Genomic DNA, 20,387 nt, shown 5'->3' with positions numbered 1-20,387 from the left:
GGTTCAAAAACCCATGTAGGGTTTTAGTTTTTTTTTTTTTTTTTCTTTCTTTCTAAAACACAATCGTGATACCCTCTCCTGCCCATCTGACACCCAATGTAAATGGAATCTCATTCACCATGCCAATTCTACAATAAATGTGTAGATGATTATATAGAGGTATTATGGATAATCCAAAAAAAAAGAGTTCATATCTTGATTTTTAAAATCGACAAATATTTTAGAAAAGGGAAAAAGCACAAACAAAAGTATCATGGTGAGACAAAAGAGAAATATACTTTAAGTTTTAGAGAAAGAAGTTTGTTTTTAGGAGGACCATTTTCAAAATGTTGATGGCAATACTATCTTTGTCAATGGAAGCTATAACCACAAAGGCTAAAAGCACAACCCTGAAGTAAAAATTCCTAACTCCCAACCTGTTATCTAATCCCAGATTTAAAAAATTGTAATTACGTCAGGAAAATTGGCCAATTTAAATTGGAATTGGCCGAACCCAATCCCGATTCATGCCGATCCAAAATGGACAATCAACACGTTTTGGCGAAATCTAATCGATTCCAATCAACTCAGAATAGAATCGGAATGGAATCGACTAGAACCGATTCATATACCAATTTCTTGCTTTAAAAGCCAAAATCCAGCCTGTACAACTAAATTCAGAAACAAAAAGAAAGTAAATCAAAATGGGAGGAGTAAGAATTTTTGGTCAAATAATACTTGTTTTGAGGTAAGAAGTTATATTATTCCACAAGGGAATGTTACCCATCAACCGATTTCTTATCTGGACAATACCCATAACAAAAGTAAAAATTGTCATTTTGTCACTTCAAGCCTACTTTTCTTGAATACACAAAAGTGACCATCACAAGATTAGTATAGATACCTAATTGGGGAATTGAACATTTTCACATACTTCCAAACTCACTTTGGGAGATCACTATCTAGAGAAACTCCTCTGCACCTATATAAATTTCACCTCAATTAGTTCAGTTCAGACTACATGAGCAATGGCAACTGATGAAGCTGAATTACCTGAAACGATCCTTTCAAATGTAAGCATCTCCATCTCTCTACTTTCTTTCATATATGATCTTGGATTTTTAATCTTCTTCAATATCGATCTGATATATCTCCTTTCAAATAGCTTTTAGTGTTTTGTAAATCAGAAAATTGTTTCTTTTCTTGGATGGGGAATCTAGTTTTTGGTTTCTGCAAGTCCTTGTGAATTTTCAAGAACAAGAACAGAGGCCAGCGAAGTAGATTCATCAGTCTCTCAATTTTCTTACTCTGCTTCTGATTCTTTAGTTCCAGAACAGAAAGAAAACTGATCAATTGAACAGAAAGAGTAAGAAGAAATGGAAGGAGCATTTCATTTCATATCTAGATTACTGCTGATCGAGAAAGAATAATTTTAACAATTTCAGATCTTACAAAGTCCCATAACCTCTTTCTTCATCTGTTGAATCCTTATTCAAGTTCCTATTTTAGGAAGAAAGTGACTTTCTGTAGTCCTTTTTCTTTTTGTTCTGGGTGTTGTCTGCAACTCTCTGAGCTAACGATCACAGTTGACAGTACACAAAGGTTTGTTTGATTGTTTCTGTTTGCAAGTACCTTTAAGAATTTAAAATAGGAAAATATAAGGTACTATTAAGGTTTACCATAAGAACAGTCTATTCGGATGATCCTAACTATCCATTGGGAATCTACTACTTTAATTTGATCCATGTATTTCAATCATCCAAACCAGTTGGATAGATCATAGATCCAATGGTTGTGACAATCTGGAAGCTGGGACCCATAGGATGTGCCCTAATCTCTTTCTTCATCTGTTGAATCCCTACTAACAGGAATTTGCCACGTGGCAAAAGAAAGACTTTTGGGCTTTTATTTTTTTTTTGAGCGGTCTGAACTCCGGTTCGACCACATATTCCTTCCATATGGTTGAAAGACTGGTTATTTAGATTGTGTTAGGATGACTTCTGGGAGGATGAAAAATTCATCGTCTCATGTCTAAAAGCAACACCACCTCAGACAAGAGATAGGGAGGAAAATGTACACTTGGCATCATTTCATAAACGAGAGGATGGAAATTTCACCCTCCTATATTTTGTAGTATATTATATTTTTGCCCCCGTTGGAAAAGGATGATCTGACAAGGAACCCTGCCAATTGTCGTATTGGGCTAGTGCCAGATGTGAGAGAATTTAGGTTGAAGGATGACGTGGCCACATGAAATGCCTTTCGTTTTAAGAGGATCATCCACGTCAGACATGGGTTACTTTTACCTGACCAATTTCATGATCAGAACACCCTCCCAGATAGTATCTTTAGGCGTATGTTAGTAATTAAACTTACCCATTCAACCTATTTACATATCTACCCTGCATACTCTCTCCTGTCACTTGATTTGATATGCTCCTTTGTTCTGGAGTGGGCCCACAGTTCCATATAGTGTCATAGTGCTCACTTCTGCTCTGGGTCCCACATGAACCTCTGAGGTGGTAGAATATAACACAATACAGGTACCCGGATCCCCCAATCAAGCCTAGTTGTGGTTGTACATATGAACCTAGTAAATTCTTAATGCCTGTTTTAGGACAGTTTTCCTCCACCCACCATCCTAGGGTTCATAAACCCATTCTAGGGTTTTTGTATGTTCCAAAATACCCTCCCGATACCCATTCCTAGCCTCTCCTACCCCTTGGTGAATGGGATCTGTGAGTGGAGGGAAACTTGGTCACCATTGTGACCTAGCCTGTTTTATATCTGCATCTAAAAAAGAAATTTATATTATATGAGACTGAGCTTTCCTTCATCCATTGTGAAGAGATCATCTCTTCAGCCACAGGATCTGATCCTCTGATTTGACTGTAGAAAAGATTTTGGACCTTTATGAATAGTGATGAGAGTTAATGATGAGATTCACTGTTTCAAGAGTCCAATCATAACGTCAAATCACCATCAATGAAACGATTCTCTTTTCATCCTGATTGACGATAAAACTTTCACCTATTATATGTGTGGGAACTTTTTTGCTCTATCAATCTATGTTTAAAGTGAATGGAATACAAATTTTGGGGGTACTTATAATTCCACAATACATACACTTGCAAACCAGTTCAAACATCAAAATAAACAGCTTCTACTCCATAGTAACCTGCTGAAACACAGAAAGGTGCATATCTACCTCATTTCGTGCCCTGAATGTAAAACCGTGAAGACAGATATTAGCAAAATGGCTTTTTCATGATCAAACCAAACTGAGAATTTCATTCATCTATCATTTTTACTGATATTTGCTCTGCTTCCTGACAAAATTTGTCTGGATCTGAATTTGGTCTGCAAGACTGCAAACCAGGAATTTCTATCCTCTTACGTTCATATACTATTGGAGAACCTGGGTAAAGGCTTTGTAGCCCAAAACATTATGAAGTCCTAAGTTAAAAATAGTAGGAATTCAGTGATATCACACACAGTCAAAAACCTAAGCTACAATATTTCTGTCAAAAAAATTATACTAGTGGAGTAAGGAAGTACATCAAATACCCTGTTTAATCTACTCTTTTACGTGCACTCTTCAAGATTGCAACTCCACAAAATTTTACTAAACTTATTGGGGCTAGTTTACAGATCCTATTCTGTCATTCCACCCAACCCATGTCTCAGCAAAAATAACAGAAATATCAGAGATCACACGGCAAAGAGTTCTATACAGTCCCAAAATATCCATTACCAAAGAAAACAGTCAGATTCACAAGTTTAGATAGGGAATTTTAATATGACCACAGGATCGAATTTTCCATCTTCCAATTTACTAAATGAGTAAACTAGTATTTAGAGAACAAGTAACCAATGTTCCCAGGTTGGTTAAATGTCAATTAAACAAAAGAAGGGCAGTACGGTTGTAGGTTGCCATACCAAGTCTATTACTAGCTGCTTTGAGGCTGTGGATGAAGTTTTCACACATTCACTGGTCATGACTTAGGTTAATTTACAAAATACTGAAAATTAGCATGCAGTAAACAAATATATATTTCTCTTTCTTTATATATATACTTCTTCAACTATGTTACTGTAACATACCAGAGACGCCTCATCAGTCATTACTTTTGTATGTTCAGGTTCTTGGTTTCTTCGATAATTTTTTCTTTCGTAATTTTCTACATTTTCTCCTTTTCCATAGAAAATAGCAGAGAAGGACAAGGAGTCAATAGGTGGCGAGTCAGAATCATTCAAAGAAACGCCAAAAGTTGAAGGTGATGTTGGTATCTGTGAAGGTGGAAGTTTTTTGGTATCACCCTCACTTGCCAAGGTTGCTAATGAAATCACCTGCATAGATTCTGAGAGTACTGTAGTTGATGAAAAAGTAATTCTGCAACAGAAGGAGAAAATAGATAATGAAACCCAATTGCTGAAAGATCTAAAGCAAGAAGCTGTACAAGAGGCATATGGCATCACAGGAGAAGAAGAGGCACCTCTGAATATTGATGAAGGCAATGAAACTTGGAAGAAAAAGGTGATTCTTGGTCAAGAAGTTGAAACCACAGATGGACAGGCTTCAACCAGAGAACTTCCATATAATATTGAAGAGGTGAAAGCAGCGAATCACTCTCAGGAGGATAAGATAGAGGAAAAGAAATCCAGTAATGAATCTGAATTAGAGCTTGGAGAAAAAGTTCATGAAACAAGCAAGGGAACAACAGGACAAAATCAAGAGGCTCTACCTTTTACACCTGGTTTAATGGGAGAAATTTTGAAAATAGATGTCAAAGATATAAGAGAGGTTTGGATCAAAGATGCAACCAAAGATGATGCACCAATTAAACAAGAAGTAGAAAAGAGTGTCTTTGAAGGAGTAAGATGCAAGGGGCAAGAAAAATCCTCCCATACAGAGGGTAAGGAGACAGGTCCAACAACAGTTAACTCAAGTGAAAAGATAGGGGAAAATACACAAGAGGGACATGAAAACCCACATGATAACAATACGGACTGTATTTTGAAGGGAGAGGAGAGTTCAAAGATCCAAGATGGTGAAGAGATCGTAAACAACACTGAGGGTACAAATGAAAGCTTTCATATTCCACCTACTAAATTCATAACAGAAGAGACAAGCTTGGACAAATTTGAACAGGAAAGTGGGAAGATTGAACAGTCCTGTATTGCATTAGAAGAGAAAAGTAAAGAAACAGCTGATTCACATGAAACATCGAAAGACAAAAATCCAGGTGAAAATGAAAACCCGGATGACGATTGGGAAATCCCTTTAGTCACCGAAGAAAAAAGATTGGACAAATCTGAACAGGAAGCTGGGAAACTTGAAGAGACCTCCAGCAGTGAATTGGAAGAGAAAAGTAAAGAAACAATTGATTTGAATGAAAAGATGAAAGATGAAAATTCAGTTGAATATGAAATCCAAGATACTGAAGCTCTGGAAAGCCCTCTAGTCACACAAGTAACAGAAGGCTCACATTTTCAAGAACAAGACAAGCCCTACAAAATTGAAGAAACATCTGAAACTGAGTCAGCAAATACTGGGAAGGATAACTGTAATCAAGTGAAACCTCAGGATAAAATCCTTGAGACAGCTGAAAGCACCATAAGCGAGGAAGCTAAGGATGATGAGAGCCCTGAAACAAAGCTTGATACCTCCTCCATTAAGGATGAGGAAGGACTGGAAGGTCTAGAAAGAGGGAGTGAGAAGCTGGTTTTTCCATTGACAAATACTTCAATTGATGAAAACAAAGATAAAGGAGGACCTTCTGTCACAGAAACCAGGGACAACATTGAGGTCACTGAAATAATTGGGGCTGAAGAGATTTGCAGGTGGCAAATGCCAAAAGAAATGGAAGCTTCAGAACAAAGCTTGCAGACAGATAAACCAGAAGAGGAGAAACTTGAAAAATCCTTGGATGTGGTGTCCGAGGCAGTTGAAGCAGCTGCTTCAAGTGCAGATGCTGAAGGAAGTACCTATGAGAAAGAGGAGAAACCCATTAACAGTGTTGAGGAAAGCTTCGAAGAAGAAAGGAAGGAAGGGAACACAAGGGATGATGAAGTGAATGAACATAGAACACCAAAAGATGAGGTAAGAAGAAAAATTATCATGAGGCATTCATGTGTGACTTTCCTCTTTCTTTTCCGTCAATGTAGTCCCATATTTTCCTTTGATACAGTCAGCCTTTTACTGATTAGATTTTATTTTGCAGAATCTCAGAGCAGTCGAACCAAGTCAAAAGATAGAAAAGATGGAACTTGAGACCCCAAACACGGAAATGGGCAATTCACCAGTCACCCATTCATTGGTTGAAGAATCTATACAACAAGAATGTGAGCAGGAAGGGGAAGTCTCCAACCTAGAAGTGGAAGAACAAGTTCATAAAGAAGACAAAAATGCTCCAGTAGAGAATAAGCACACTGAAGAAGCATTTAGAATTAGAGAGAACATAGAAAGCACAATGTTGGAGCAGGAGAAAAGTAGAGATGGTGCACAAACATTGGAATTGATTCCACAGGCAAGTGAAATGGAAGTTGAAGAAACAGTAAAGGTTTCCAAAATAGACTCAAAAGAGAGATCCACAGACACTGATGCCAGTCAGAGAATAGAAGAGCAGACCGAAAAGAATGAAGAAGCTTCTGAAATAGGAATGGGTAAAACCATAACAAAAGGTGAGCACTAGAAAATTCAAGTTCTCTTCATTTACTTTAATATACAATTCATGCTAGTACATGGGAAATAGAATCAAATTTGAAAAGTAGGCATCTAAATACTAAACAATTAAGTCACATAAGCATTTATGTGCCACTTGGAAATGATATTGATCTCATATAAGTGCGGTCATGTAAGCTTGCCAAACTTTCTCCAATGTACAGGCTATGTTTTTCTGGGGAACACTCCAAAGCTCACCTACCTTGGTGATTAACATATCCCTTTACCTTATTCTATACTACATGATTTTCCACCACATTAGCCAAATTCAATAAAATCCATGTATGAAGCATAGTGTCCAATTATGAGGATTTATTCTTTTACTTTTTCCAATGTTTTTATAAATATTTCAACTCTAATTTCTGGACAAAGGTTTTCATCACTGTCTAGAAACATATACAAGTGCATATGTCACAGGTATATAAATTTTCTTTCACAATAGCTCACAAACTGATTTTGTTTTTGTAACTGGACTCCCCACATATATATATAATTTTTCCTACTATTTACCCTTAATTTTCAGCAAGGAATTCCACCATGATTCAGTTACTCTCATGATCCACAGATTGCCTTCATGCCAGTTAGTCCTTTTGCATATTTCATTTCGTTATTTAAATATTTCAGTCTCCACTATTTTCTGCAACTATGGTGGAAAGACCAGATAGACAGGGTTCATTGAATAAAATCCACCTACTCCTCGGGCTTAATATTCTTCTCACACTATTCATCCAAAAAAAAAAAATTCTGCTCATGCATCATGTAACATGGCTGGCTTGTTTCTTTGCATTGTTGTATCCACTTCATTTTTTATGTATTATTTCCTGATTGGTTAAATACATTCCTTAGACCTTTTTGAGGCTTACTCCAATAGCTTTTAGAGAGGTGTTGTGCACAGCATACAGTGCATGGGTATGAATAGAGGACAGTCTATACTGTGTAAGGAGGATGACTGACATCTTCTGCCGTGGGACTAACAAAACCAGCTTTGAGGGTAGATCAGGCAATTTGGATAAGTTCACAAACCTAGACCCTATTCTAGGTGGCAACTTGTTAGTCAAAATCTAAATCCATTGGACTTCCATGTAACTTAAACCATAATATCTATCTCATGCAGTATTTGTTCATCAGTTGGTTCAAGTCATGGCGCGGGGGGAAGGTCCACAGATCAGATGTGATCATTTCATTATATTCACACACGTCCTTATGTATCAATTCTGTGATATTTCATAAAATGGTAATTACTGCCTACGATAACTATAACTAGATCAAGTCACAAAATATGACAACCAGAGAGAGAGAGAGAGAGAAACTTCCATCTCCGCAATGACATAATTGAGATATCTCATGCAGGTGAAGCAGAGAAAATGATCATAAAGGAAGACTGCTGCATTCCAGAACAAGGAACTGTATTTTTTGGAATTCAAACAGATGACCAAAATAGTCACGTAGAAGAAAAGAAGGCAGCCCCTGAATTCAGTGGTGAAGAGCAGAGTTGCATAACAAACGAAACTGACAAAGCTACCAAGAATGAGATCAATAACAAAGAGGTTTGCTCAGAATATAAGAACTTAAACTGGTATGTTTCATTCCTTTCATTTACTTTTTACACCTATGCATTAAGTTGAACCTTTATACAGGTGTCTGCAGAGCCTAAGATAGCTGGTGCAGGTGAGGACACTGAAAAACACATTATAGAAGAAAGCATCATTATGGCTCAGTCTACAGAATCAATGAAAGGACCACTTAAACAGAGCAGTCAGGGAGACGAAATCATGAAGAAGCATGAAGAAGAGGTCAGATGGAATTTTATTTTGATGAAGCCTGGAAAATAAAATTTAAACTCTTAACAATTTTTCTGTTTTCCTTCTTCAGTCTCTTTCCCAGATCCTGAATTTAGAAAATGATCTCTTTTCTTTCCTTTTGCTATCATACATTAAGTTGAAATTCATTTATTATACAGGTCCACAGAGTACCTCATACAGAGTGTGAGTTCCTTGAGAAATCCAGTACAGGTGAGAATACCGAGAGACAAACAGTAGTAGAGAACAGTGCTGCCAAAGACCACTGTTCACCACCTATTCAAGAAGAAACAGTTACGGAAAGCTCTCAGGAAGATGAGGTCAGCAAAATTTGAGACTGGAAGTTTGTTCTGCAACCTTTCATTCTTAACTCTGGTTTTTTTAACTACCATAAATTAAAAATATTCTTTACATTATCTTTGCAATCTCGTTTTTCATTTTCTTTTCCCTTGGTGTTCTTTCTCTTTAAGCTGAAATTCTATTTGTTCTGCAGGTGTCTGAGAGACTTGAGACGACTGGTGTAGGTGAGGAAACAGAAAGATCCATTTTAGAGGAAGATGGTGCTGTTACAGATACCTGCATGTTATCTGTTGTAGGCATGAAAGTTAAAGAGAACCTTGAGGAAGATCAAAAAGAGGAGGAAAACCCCAAAGAAGATGTTAAAGTAAATACAAAACTTGTGGCTTGACATCTGAATTTACTTTGCACATCTTTGTACTGTTTATTAACTGTTAATTTGGACCTCATCTATTCAACAGATCACAGACTCTGACGCAGGGAATTTCGAGAACATGGAAGATACAAAAAAGAATGCTGATGCTTCAGGTGCTACAGAAACATCAAGAGAAGAAATTCTGCAGAAAGAGCACAGTGAGCAGTTTATGATGTATGAAGAACACAGCAAAGAGGACATTAAAAAAACAGAGAACAATAATGAACAGCTTGAAACTGAATCTGCCAGAACCTTGCAAGAAGCAAAACAAGAAGGGAGACAATTGGTAGATGGTTCCAATCTTGCTTCTGAGAAAAGTAGCCTAGCAACAACTGAAACAAGTTCAACAAGCTTCCAGCAGGTAGATGTTAAAGGTGTGAAGCTTGAGGAGACCCATAACCAAAGTGACAATTCTGAGAAGGCATTGAAAGTGGAAAAACAGGTTGCAGATGAAGGTAACCAAGGAAAAGAGTGTGAAATACAAATGGAATCTTCTGACACAGTCATAGGGAACCAATACAAAGGCATTGAAGCAACTAACGGAACAGAGATCACAGCCAGGGAGGCTCCGTTAGACAACAGATGGGAAGAAACTCTTCAGGGATCTTCAACACTGGCATCTAAACAGGAGCTTGATTCAATTGAAAAAAGCAAGGAAACAAAGGATGAGAGTCCAAAGCAAGAAAATAACCTGGAATTTCCTTATGTTGCAGACTCGACAGGAGAGATCTCAATTCAGAAAGAAGAGCCACGGAAGCTGGAGGATGTCTCTAAGATGGACACTAATGAAATTGGGAAGGAGAGCTCAAATGAGGAACTTCAGGAAGATGACAGTGCAAAGGAAAAGAAGCTCCTTGAATCATACCCTAAAAAGAATACCTCTGAATCAAAAGATGCTGATGAAATTCTTGAGAGGGAGGAAGCCACTGAACTAACAAAGCTTGGGAAGAATAGCAGAACAGAGACTCTGCAGGATGAATGCAAACTACAAGAAAGCTCAGCGAAGGGTGAATTGAATGGTGAGAAGTCATTCGATGCAGTGTCTAAGGGTGTCGAGACAACCAGTTCATGTGCAATAATTGAGAAGGATGTTCTAGCTCAAGAGGATCATGTTAAGAATCTTGACGAGATCCCTGAGGAAGGCATAATAGGAGGTGAGAAAGTTGAAAACATGGGAATTAACTTGGAGGCTGGAGATCAAAGACATGAAAGAAATGAAGGTTTTGATCCCATAGAAAAAAGTGCTCTTCAAGAGGTCAGAGATATATACTCTGTACTAGTTAATTTTTCTTTTTCAATCCATATAAATGCTCTTACTAATCTAGTGCTGTGGTGCAGAAATTTGAAGATGCTGATCCTAGTCAGAAGCTAGAAAGGGTGTGTGAAGTAGTGGCTGAAGATCAAAGTCATGAGAACCTCCCTGGAGCCAAAGAAACCAAAATCAAGAAAGATAATATGGTTGTGGAGGACCAGAATACCGCAGCTGTTGAAGAACAAATGATTATGCAAAGACTTCAAGAAGCAGAAAAGGACAGCATAAACCTTGAGGACACAGGACACAAACTTAAGGCAGAACTTCAAACAGGAAAAGAAGATATCCCAAGTGAGGTTACGAAGAATGCCATTTTAAATGAAGTGGTAAGATGAATCAGAATTAATTATTTAAATTTACTTTCATTTACATTTTGTCCATCATGTTGAAGTTTCATCTGTTCTTAAGGCATACTGTGGACATGATAAAGCTGAAACAAGCCAGGATATAAACCAATGGAGAATAGAGGAAGAAAGCACTGATAAGGACCTCCATACAGTATCAATTGAAGATAGAACAGTCAACGAGGTTAGTTGAACCATAAAAAATGGTGCATAGTCTTTAAGTGAACCTAACTTTTTTTTTTATTCTTTACATGATCAACAATTTGAAATATTACATTTTAAACAGGTGCGCACCCAAGAAATAGACAATGATGTGAGGACAGAAACATTGGATTTAAAGACTGTGGAATACCCAAATAAGGACCCTGAAGCATCTCCCCTTACAGAAGTATTAGAAGGAGATATAACACAGAGGCAAGCGAGTGAGAACTTTTTGGACATCTCCAAGTCTGTAACCGAGGTATCTGAAGAAATGATAAAAGAGTATATCCTCAAGGAAGCAGAGACAAGTAATGACAAGCTCAGCATTGCATCTTTTACAGAGATTGCAGGAGAGATTAGCTCACAGGAAAGTGAACCAGAAATTAAGAAGCTTGTAGAGGCCTCTGATATTGGTTCTGAAGAAATGTGCCAAAGAACAGTTGAAACTGATTCAATGCATGAAGAAATCAAAGAGGTGAAACTTGCTCCAACCCCTGATACGGTGATCCAACTTCCCTCTGAAGGTGAGAATGCGCACGAGAGTAAAAAACTGGAAAATATGGAGCCATATGAAGTGGAAGAAGAAGTTAAGAGATCTTCCAATGCAGTAGCTGCATCTGAATATGAAGCTGACAAAACAATCACTGAAGCTGAGACCACGGCTAGTCGACCTGCCATGGTTGAAGAATCAGAAGAAAACCTTCAGGAACCCTCTGTATCTGGTTCTGAACAGGAGGAGCTTGGAAGCAAAACCACAAATCAGAATATAAAAGATGAATTGCTGGAGGAAGATGAAGCCTCAGGAGTAAAGAATTCAGTTGGACTTTTTACCCTGGAGGAAAAGGAAAACATGTGCTTGGAGAGAGAGGAACCCAAGGAGCTTGAACAGGCACCCAAGATGGGGTTCCAAGACATAGAGAAGGTAAGTCCAATTGAAGAACAGGAGAAAAAAGGAGGTCAGAAGCTAGATGAAGCTTCCAAACTAGATGTTGAAATACCTACTTTTGCAGCAAAATATGATGATTCATTCCTAGAGAGAGAGAGAAATACAGAACCAAATGAGGCCTACAATGTTTGCAGAATTGAGACTTTGAAGGAGGAAGAAAATGAAAATTTAGTTTCATATTCACATAAAGAAGAATCAGAAGGCAAAAAGCTTGAAATTCCCTTCGATAAGATGAGTGGGGAACATGACGAAGATGGTGAAAAAGTAAACGCTGGAAAAGATCTCCCGGAGAATCTTAAAAGCCCTAAAGAAACCATAGAGGAAGAGGCAAATGCTTCTGGCACCAAAGAAGAGGTCTAAGCAAAATACTTCTCACTCCCCTCCCCCCTGCCTCTTTTTATGTTCCTATGTTTTCCTAAACAAAATCTCCTTCAATTTCCTTTTCAAGACTTTAGCTTGAATTTGTAATTCATTCAAAACCATTTGATAAAATGAGTCATATTTCTTTACATTTTTCCTCGTTTGTGTATCTGACTAACAATTCGAATTTTGGTTTATTACACAGGCAGAGGAGCAGGAAACAGAAACACCATCTTCCATGGACAAGATAGAAACTAGCAAGATAAAAGATGAAGCAGATAAGGATCTTGATGCTTCACCTACACCAAATTCACCAGCAGAAGAAGCAACAAAGGAGGAAGCAGTCAATGAGCCCTGGGAGGTCATTCAGCTTGTGACTAAAGAACTGATTCATGGAATCAATGAAACAAATGAAGAGAACAGAGAAGGTGCTGCAAAAGATGAGAATGTAGTGAAAGAACTCATTGAAGTTCGGAAGCCCAATAACACCTCTTCAAACTTGGTATCTAATCCAGGTGACATTGTAGAAGACTTGCATCCAACAGATCAGGAGGTTCCAACCATTGACTCCAATACTTCATCTTTCACCGAGGCTTCACAAGAACAAGCACCAGAAAAAGGAAACCAGATGACAGAAGATGAAGATAGGCCGACTTTGGGGTTCACTAAGCAAGCAACAGGTGAAGTGAACCTACCAAAAGAAGCAACGGAAGGAGATACAGTAAAGGATGAGGTGAATCTTAAAACCATCAACACTGAAATTTCTAAAACAAGGAATAACCATGGAAGAACACTAAAACATCATCTGATTTGCAGGGTGCAGTAAAAGAAACTTCAAACAAGGAAGATGAAAAGATGGACATTTGCAGACTTGTTCATGGAACAAATGCAAATGAGGGGGGAGAAACCCCAATTCCAAGACAGGAAAACATGACAGTTTTCTCATCTGTTGAACAAGCGGCAGCAGATAACCCTGAAGAGCATGATACCACAACTAATGTGATGATTGAAGAGCATAACCACTATCTACCATGTGTTGGTGAAGAAACAGTTAAGAAGGATCATCAAGATGAAATGGAGGTGAAGAAGGTTGATGAGATAGCAACTAAATTGGGAGATGAAAACAAGAGCCAAGAATTGGGGGCTATAGAAGATCAGGGAGAGAAAATAAATGCATCGAAGGAGACCCCAAACCATGAAATGTTAAATGATGTCAGTTGGACACGAGACCTGAAAGATAATATTTTTTTTAATTTATTTTCCTTTTTTTTTTTTCTCTTTTTTGCTATCTGAAACTTTACCACACTACAGGTGTCAGAGGGACTTGGCAAAGCTGATGCAAGTACGAACTGGGGAGAACTGATTATGGGAGAAACTGGAATGGTCAAGGACCCATTCCTAGTTGCTATGGGAGAAGAAACATGTAAAGAATACCATCACGAAGAGGAAAAGGAGGGAACCAAGGTCAATGACACAAAAATTAAACTGGACCTTGAAGATCACAGTCAGGAATTGGATGCTGAAGAAGATCTAGAAGACAAGGCAAATGAAGCAAACAAGATCATGAAATGTGAAATTTTACATGAAGAGGTCAGATTAAGAATAAGAGTTCATATCATTTCCTCACCTTGTTTACATTTTTTGCAATTATGCTAAATCAATGTTTGTTATAATTATACAGGTGTCTAATGAATTTAAGGAAGATGGATCAGGTGAGAAATTGGAAAGGCAGGTCACAGAAGAGGAAGCTATGAAGGATCCATCCCTAGCTTCTATTAGAGAAGAAACAGTTAGAGATGACCATGAAGGAGAAAAAACAGACACTGAAGAGGTTGAAAAGGATCTCTCTCTCTCTCTCTCTCTCTCTCTCTCTATTCGCCATCTATTTCTGTGCTGATGCAGTCACTAACAGAAAAAAAATCTAAGCCAAACATGAAAATCCCAAATTATGCATAATAAACATACAAAAACAGATATGGTCAGAAAAAAGCTAGGCCAAACATGAAAATCCCAAATTATGCATAATAAAACTTGAACCTAATTCAGTAATTGGATGAAGCATGCTACAATAGGACCAAAACTATCAGGTACAGGAGTATTAATCCCTCTAGTCTGGACCATAAGCAATACAGAGTGTTAATACAAATCTTTCTTCAAGTTTCCAAGCAGATTACCCTACACAAAACACTACAATCAACACCATACTCCTTTTTCCTATATCTAGGCCAGGAGGCAGTATGATCAGCTCAAACATTAAGTAGGCTCATAGTTTCTAATAACCGATCATACCAGCTCTATCCATCCTACTATATGAAATCCTTGCCGGACATTTTCAGCACAAACAGATAACTGGGAGATTTTTTCTCCACTTACTTCCATTCTGTTTTAACCCTATTGATTCCAAAGACATGATGACCTTCAGAACTGGTGCCTTGTCACCCTATTAAGATCTCCTTTAATTTCCTTTCTCTAGGTTGCCTTTGTATATGCATTTCACTGACTGATAAACTGAAACATACAGGTCAATAGTTCTGACGTTGTATCAGTGGAGCAGCAGTTAGAAAAAACACCTTCCACTGAGGAGTCAGACACTTCAACCATCAAGGCTATAGGAGACCAGGAAGAGAAAACAAATGCAGCTGATGAGACCCCAAATTGTGAAATTTTAAATGAAGATGTCAGTAGGATACAAAATCTGAAACATTGTCTTTTTATTTTATTTTCCTTTCTTTTACATTCGCTTGTTTTCTCTTTGAAACTTTACCACTCTACAGGTGTTGGAAGGACTTAACAAAGCTGGTGCAAGTACAAACATAGGAAAACAGATTATGGAAGAAACTGAAATGGTCAAGGACCCATGCCTAGTTTCTATAGGAGAAGAAACATATAAAGAAATCCAGCACGAAGATGAAAAGGAGGAAAACAAAGTCAATGAACCAAAACCTAAACTGGAGCTTGAAGATCAGAGTCGGGAAGATGCTGAAGGAGATCCAAAAGGCAAAGAAAATAAGGCAAATATGACTATGAAATGTGAAACTTTAGATGAAGAGGTCACATGAAGAATAAGAATCAATAATTTTATTTATTTGTTTATATTTTTTCAACTTAGGTCTGAACAATACCTGTTATACAGGAGTCTAATGGATTTGAGGATGATAGATCAAGTGAGAGAATGGAAAGACAGATGACGGAGGAAGAAGCTACGACGGACCTAGTTCCTGTTAAAAAAGAAACAGTTAGAGGGGACAATGAAGAAGAAAAGGACAGTCAAGAGGTTGAGAAGGAAGAAACTAAATTGAACCCCAGAGATCAGAATCATGAAGCAAGCTGCAAAGATGGTTCCACAGAAAACAACAATATAAATAAAGAGGTCAGATTACAAAACACAAACTTGACTCTCTCATGATCAGTAAATAAAATAAGCCAAAGATGAAATCCCAAATTGTGCAGAGTAAAACTTGAACCTAATTCAGTTATTCGATGAAGTATAATTAGTATTTCATGAAGCATGCTACAATAGAACCCCCCACCCACAACCCCCCAAAAAAAAAAAAAAGAGCAAGAGAATTGATCCCTGATATCTGGACCATAAGCAACACAAAGTGTTCATACAGTAAGTTTTCTTCATTTTTCTGGCAGATTATCTTTCGTGAAAACACTAAAATCAACACCATACTCCAATTTCCTATAGCTAGGCCAGGAGATGGGAGTTTTATCTGAACCATTAAATAGGCTCGTACTTTCTAATAACCCATCATACCAGCTCTATCTGCTCTATATGAAATCCTTGCTAGGGATTTTCTGCATGGAGAGAGAACTGGCTCGGGAAAGGTTGAAAACTTTTTCCACTTGCATCCATTCTGCATGGACATGACCTTCGGCGCTGGTGCTTTGTTACTGCCATTGAAATCACCTTCATTACCCTTTCTAGGTTTCCTTCATTTAACTGATCAACTGATACATACAGGTCAAAAGTCTTGATGTTGTATTAGAGGAGCAGCAGTTAGTAACATCTTCCGCCAATGAGGTAGACGCTACAACCATAAAGGATGAGGCAGATAAGGATCTTGATGCTTCACCTACACCAAATTCACCAGCAGAAGAACCATCAGAGAACGAAGCAGTTAATGAGCCCAAGGAGGTCACACTGCTTGTGCCTAAAGAACTGGTCCACAAAATCAATGAAATAAATGAAGAAAATAAGGAAGATGCTGCTGAAGGTAAAAATGTACTGAAAGAACTCAACAAAGTTCAGAACCCTAATAACACTTCAAACTTGGTATCTAATCCAGGTGACACTGTGGAAGACTTGCATCCAAAAGATCAGGTGGTCCCAACCAATAACTCCAATGCCTCATCTCTCACTGATGTTGCACAACAACCAGTACCAGAGAAAGAAGGCCACATGACAGAAGATGAAGGAAGGCACAATTTGGTGATTCTCAAGCAAGCAACTGATGAAGTGAACCTACCAACAGAAGAAACTGAGGGAAATTCCATCAATGATGAGGTGAATCTTAAAACAATAGAAACTGAAATTTTGAGAGCAAGGAATACCTACAAAAACACTGACACGTCATCTATTTTGCAGGCTCAATCAAGAGATATTTTATATAAGGAAGGCGAGAAGATGAATGATCACTCCAATGTTCAAGAAACAACATGCGGATATGAGGGAGGAGAAACCCTAGTTCGGGAACAGGAAGACACACTGGTTTTCTCATCTGCTGAACAGGGAACTGCAGAAGAAAGCATCAAAGATGGTCCCAAGGATCATAATACCACAACTAATTTGGTGATTGAAGAGCAGAGCCTGCTCAAGGACCCTTGTGAAGAATGTGTTGATGATGAAACGGTTAAAAAGGCTCACCAAGACAAAAAGGAGGAGAAAAGGGTTGATGAGGTAGCAATTGAATTGGAGGCAAAAGATAGGAGCCAAGCTTCCGACGCTATAGAAGATCAGATGGAAAAAATAATTGAAACAAGTGATAAACCAAAATGTGAAATCTTAAATGAAGAGGTCCGTGGAATATAAGAACTGAAACATTTAATTAGTTATTTTCCTTTGGTTTTTATTCTCTAGTGTGTAATATGAAACTTTATCGTTCTCCAGGTGCCCAAAGGGCTTGAGAAAGCCGGTACAACTGAGAACATGGAGGAAAACAGAACAATGACGGACCCTTGTGAAGTTTCTATAGAAGAAGAAACAAGCAAAGAATACCATCATGAAGACAAAAAGGAGGGGGAAATTGTCAAAGACAGAGAACTTAAACCGCAGCTTGAAGATCCAAGACAGACAGAGTTGGCGGGAGAAGATCTAGGACGCAAAGCAAATGAAACAAATAAGAGTACCAACTGTGAAACATTAAATGATGAGGTCTGATGGAGCATAAGAGCTGATAACTCATTCATTTCCTTTCCTTGTATGCATTTTGTATGTCAGAATGAATCATTGTCTGTTTTACAGGTGTCTCTGGGAACTGAGAATGCTGGATCAAGTGAGAAAGTCGAAAAACCACTCATAGAGGGTATAAAGGATCCCTTCCCGGCTGCGACTGGAGAAGAAACAACTAAAGAGGCCCATCAAGAAGAACAAAAGGATTTACCAGAGATTGAGAATGAATCAACCAATTTGGACCCCAAAGATCAGAGTAATGAAACAGGCAGCCAAAATGATGCCACAGAAAACCACATTCTAAATGAAGAGGTCAGATCACAAACACAAATTTGACTCTTGCTCACTCTCTCCCTCTCATACCCCCTTCTCACCCTCCTACTGATCCCACTGTTGGACCATGAGCAATACAACCTGCTCGTAGAACAACTTTTCTTCGATGTTCCCAGTGGAATATCCTATGTGAAAACATTGAACACAACACTATTCCCTTCCCTTATATCTGTACCAGGACACAGTATGTTAATCTAAACCATGAAGTATGCTCATAATTCATAAAAACTCATCCATCCCAGCTCCATCATCTCCATATGAAATCCTCATTTACCACCATTTTCAGCATGAACACTTAAAATTAGTTTCAAAGGTTGAAAAATTTATATCTTCCTGTTCTGCTCCATCCCCTATTGACCAAAATGCAAGATGAACTTCAGTGGAGGTGCTTAGTCAGCCCCCAATGAGATCTCCTTCGGTGTTTTTTTTTTTTTTTTCCTTCTGAGATACATATTATTTTATATACTGAAATCGACTAAAATACAGGTTAAGAGTGCTGATATTGTACCGGTGGAGCAGGAGCTAGAAACAGCAGCTTCCACTGATAATATTATGACCATAAAGGAGGATCTTGATGTTTCATCTACTCCAAACACACCAGCCAAAGAAGCACCAAAGGGAGAAGCAGTCAATGAGCCCCAGGAGGCCCCTCACCATGAGCCTACAGAACCGACTCATGAAAGTGTCATAACAAATGAAGAGAACACAGAAAGCACTACAGAAGATAAAATTGTTCCAAAGGAATTCATTGAAGTTGGGAAGCTTAAGACAACCTCTTCAGACTTGGTATCTAACCCAAGTAACATTGTAGAAGACTTACATCCAAAAGATCAAGAGGTACCCACCAATAAATCTAACGCTTCATCTCTCACTGAGGTTTTGCAAGCAAAAATACCAGAGCAAGAAGGTCATATGACAGAAGATGAAGAAAGAAACAGTTGGGTGTTGATCGAGCAAGAAACAGGTGAAACAAGCCTAGCAACAGGAAAGATGGAAGGGTATTCCATTAATAATGAGGTGAATTTTGAAATACCTAAATCGAATTTTCTTAAGCACAGAATTCCCATAGAAAAAAAAATGACACTTCATCAGATTTTGCAGGCTCCAGTGCAAGAAATTTTAAAGATGGAAGCCAAGGAGATGAATGATGCTGATGCCAATATTGCAAATAGGGAAGGAGAAACTCCACTTCCAAAACAGCAAGAAAGGGTGATTTTCTCATCCATTGAACAGACCAATGCAGAAAGTAGCATCAGAGACAGCCCTAAAGTGCTTGATACTACAGGTAACTTGGTCTTTGAAGAGCAGAGCCATGTAAAGACCAGTTTGGTGCATGAAATTGAGAAAACAGAAGGCACAATCTTAGAGGATGCTGACACCTTAAATGAGAAGATTTCTTTATCTGATGTCCAACCTGCAGACAAAGAATTACCCCAGAAAGTGGAAAGTGTGATGCTCCCAGAAGTCACTGAAATCTCCCAAAACATTGGGAAGCTTGAAAAGGCAGCTGATGCAACAACTAAAGAGAGTACACAGACAAAGATACAGGCTGGAGATATGGATATTCCATCAGTGCCACAACATTCAATTGTGAAATCCAAACAGGGAGATCAAATAGAAGATCACAGACCTGGAGAAGCATTAAGAACTGAATCAAAAGAGAAAGGGGTAGAATACAGCGGAGATAGTATAATGGAAGATGTTAAGCCAATGCACAAGAAATCTCACAATATACTATCAGGAGTAGGGTCCAAGGTCATGCATTCAATTGCCAGGGTGAAGAAGGTAATCGCTTGTACGCACCCCCCTCCCGAAGTCACCGTCATCAAAATAAGAAAGTGAGCAACTTGGTGGCGGTTTAAGAACAGTTGGGACATGCTTTCAGATTGGAAACTGTTTGTGTGGTGTGACTTGTATGTTGCATTACACTGTAAATATATGAGTACAGAAGTTTGGGTGTCGCATGAAGTTGTGTGGTTTGATGGCATGAAGTTGTATGGTTTGAGTAACAAAGATTTCTCTATTTTGTACAAAGTCATATAAACATGAAGAGTTCCTACTTCATTGTGAATAATAGTAATACTGTAATATATTCTTTGAGTTTGTACATTCGTAAATATTTGCATTAAAATCAAATGCCTAGTTCATGTCTTCCTCTTAAACTACTAGTCCATCTTTAGATGGGATTTACCAGACGAGGAAAATGTCTCTGACTCTAGGTCTTTGGGACTATTGATCAAAAACAACACCAAAACGGTCAAAATTCCCAGTTCTGAGAGAGG

At 38.2% G+C, this 20,387-nt stretch overlaps 1 protein-coding gene across 1 annotated transcript; it reads left to right on the top strand.

Annotated features, from left to right (window-relative positions):
- Positions 1-947: 947 nt before the first annotated feature.
- LOC122672850 (nuclear-pore anchor) lies at positions 948-20,195 on the top strand. Its single transcript, XM_043870348.1, has 22 exons — positions 948-1,052; positions 4,184-5,322; positions 5,383-6,082; positions 6,204-6,663; positions 8,054-8,250; positions 8,341-8,496; positions 8,664-8,822; positions 8,996-9,160; positions 9,261-10,469; positions 10,553-10,849; positions 12,823-12,825; positions 13,689-13,967; positions 14,059-14,208; positions 15,152-15,427; positions 15,511-15,747; positions 16,345-16,597; positions 16,670-16,887; positions 16,969-17,397; positions 17,491-17,754; positions 17,845-18,084; positions 18,592-19,122; positions 19,207-20,195. The coding sequence occupies exons 1-22, from the start codon at positions 1,008-1,010 to the stop codon at positions 19,945-19,947; spliced, it is 8,148 nt and encodes a 2,715-aa protein (XP_043726283.1). The 5' UTR covers positions 948-1,007; the 3' UTR covers positions 19,948-20,195.
- Positions 20,196-20,387: the final 192 nt, after the last annotated feature.

Source organism: Telopea speciosissima, chromosome 8 (assembly GCF_018873765.1).
Source record: "Telopea speciosissima isolate NSW1024214 ecotype Mountain lineage chromosome 8, Tspe_v1, whole genome shotgun sequence".
NCBI classification, from domain to species: Eukaryota; Viridiplantae; Streptophyta; class Magnoliopsida; order Proteales; family Proteaceae; genus Telopea; species Telopea speciosissima.
This window is presented reverse-complemented; position numbering and strand designations above follow the sequence as displayed.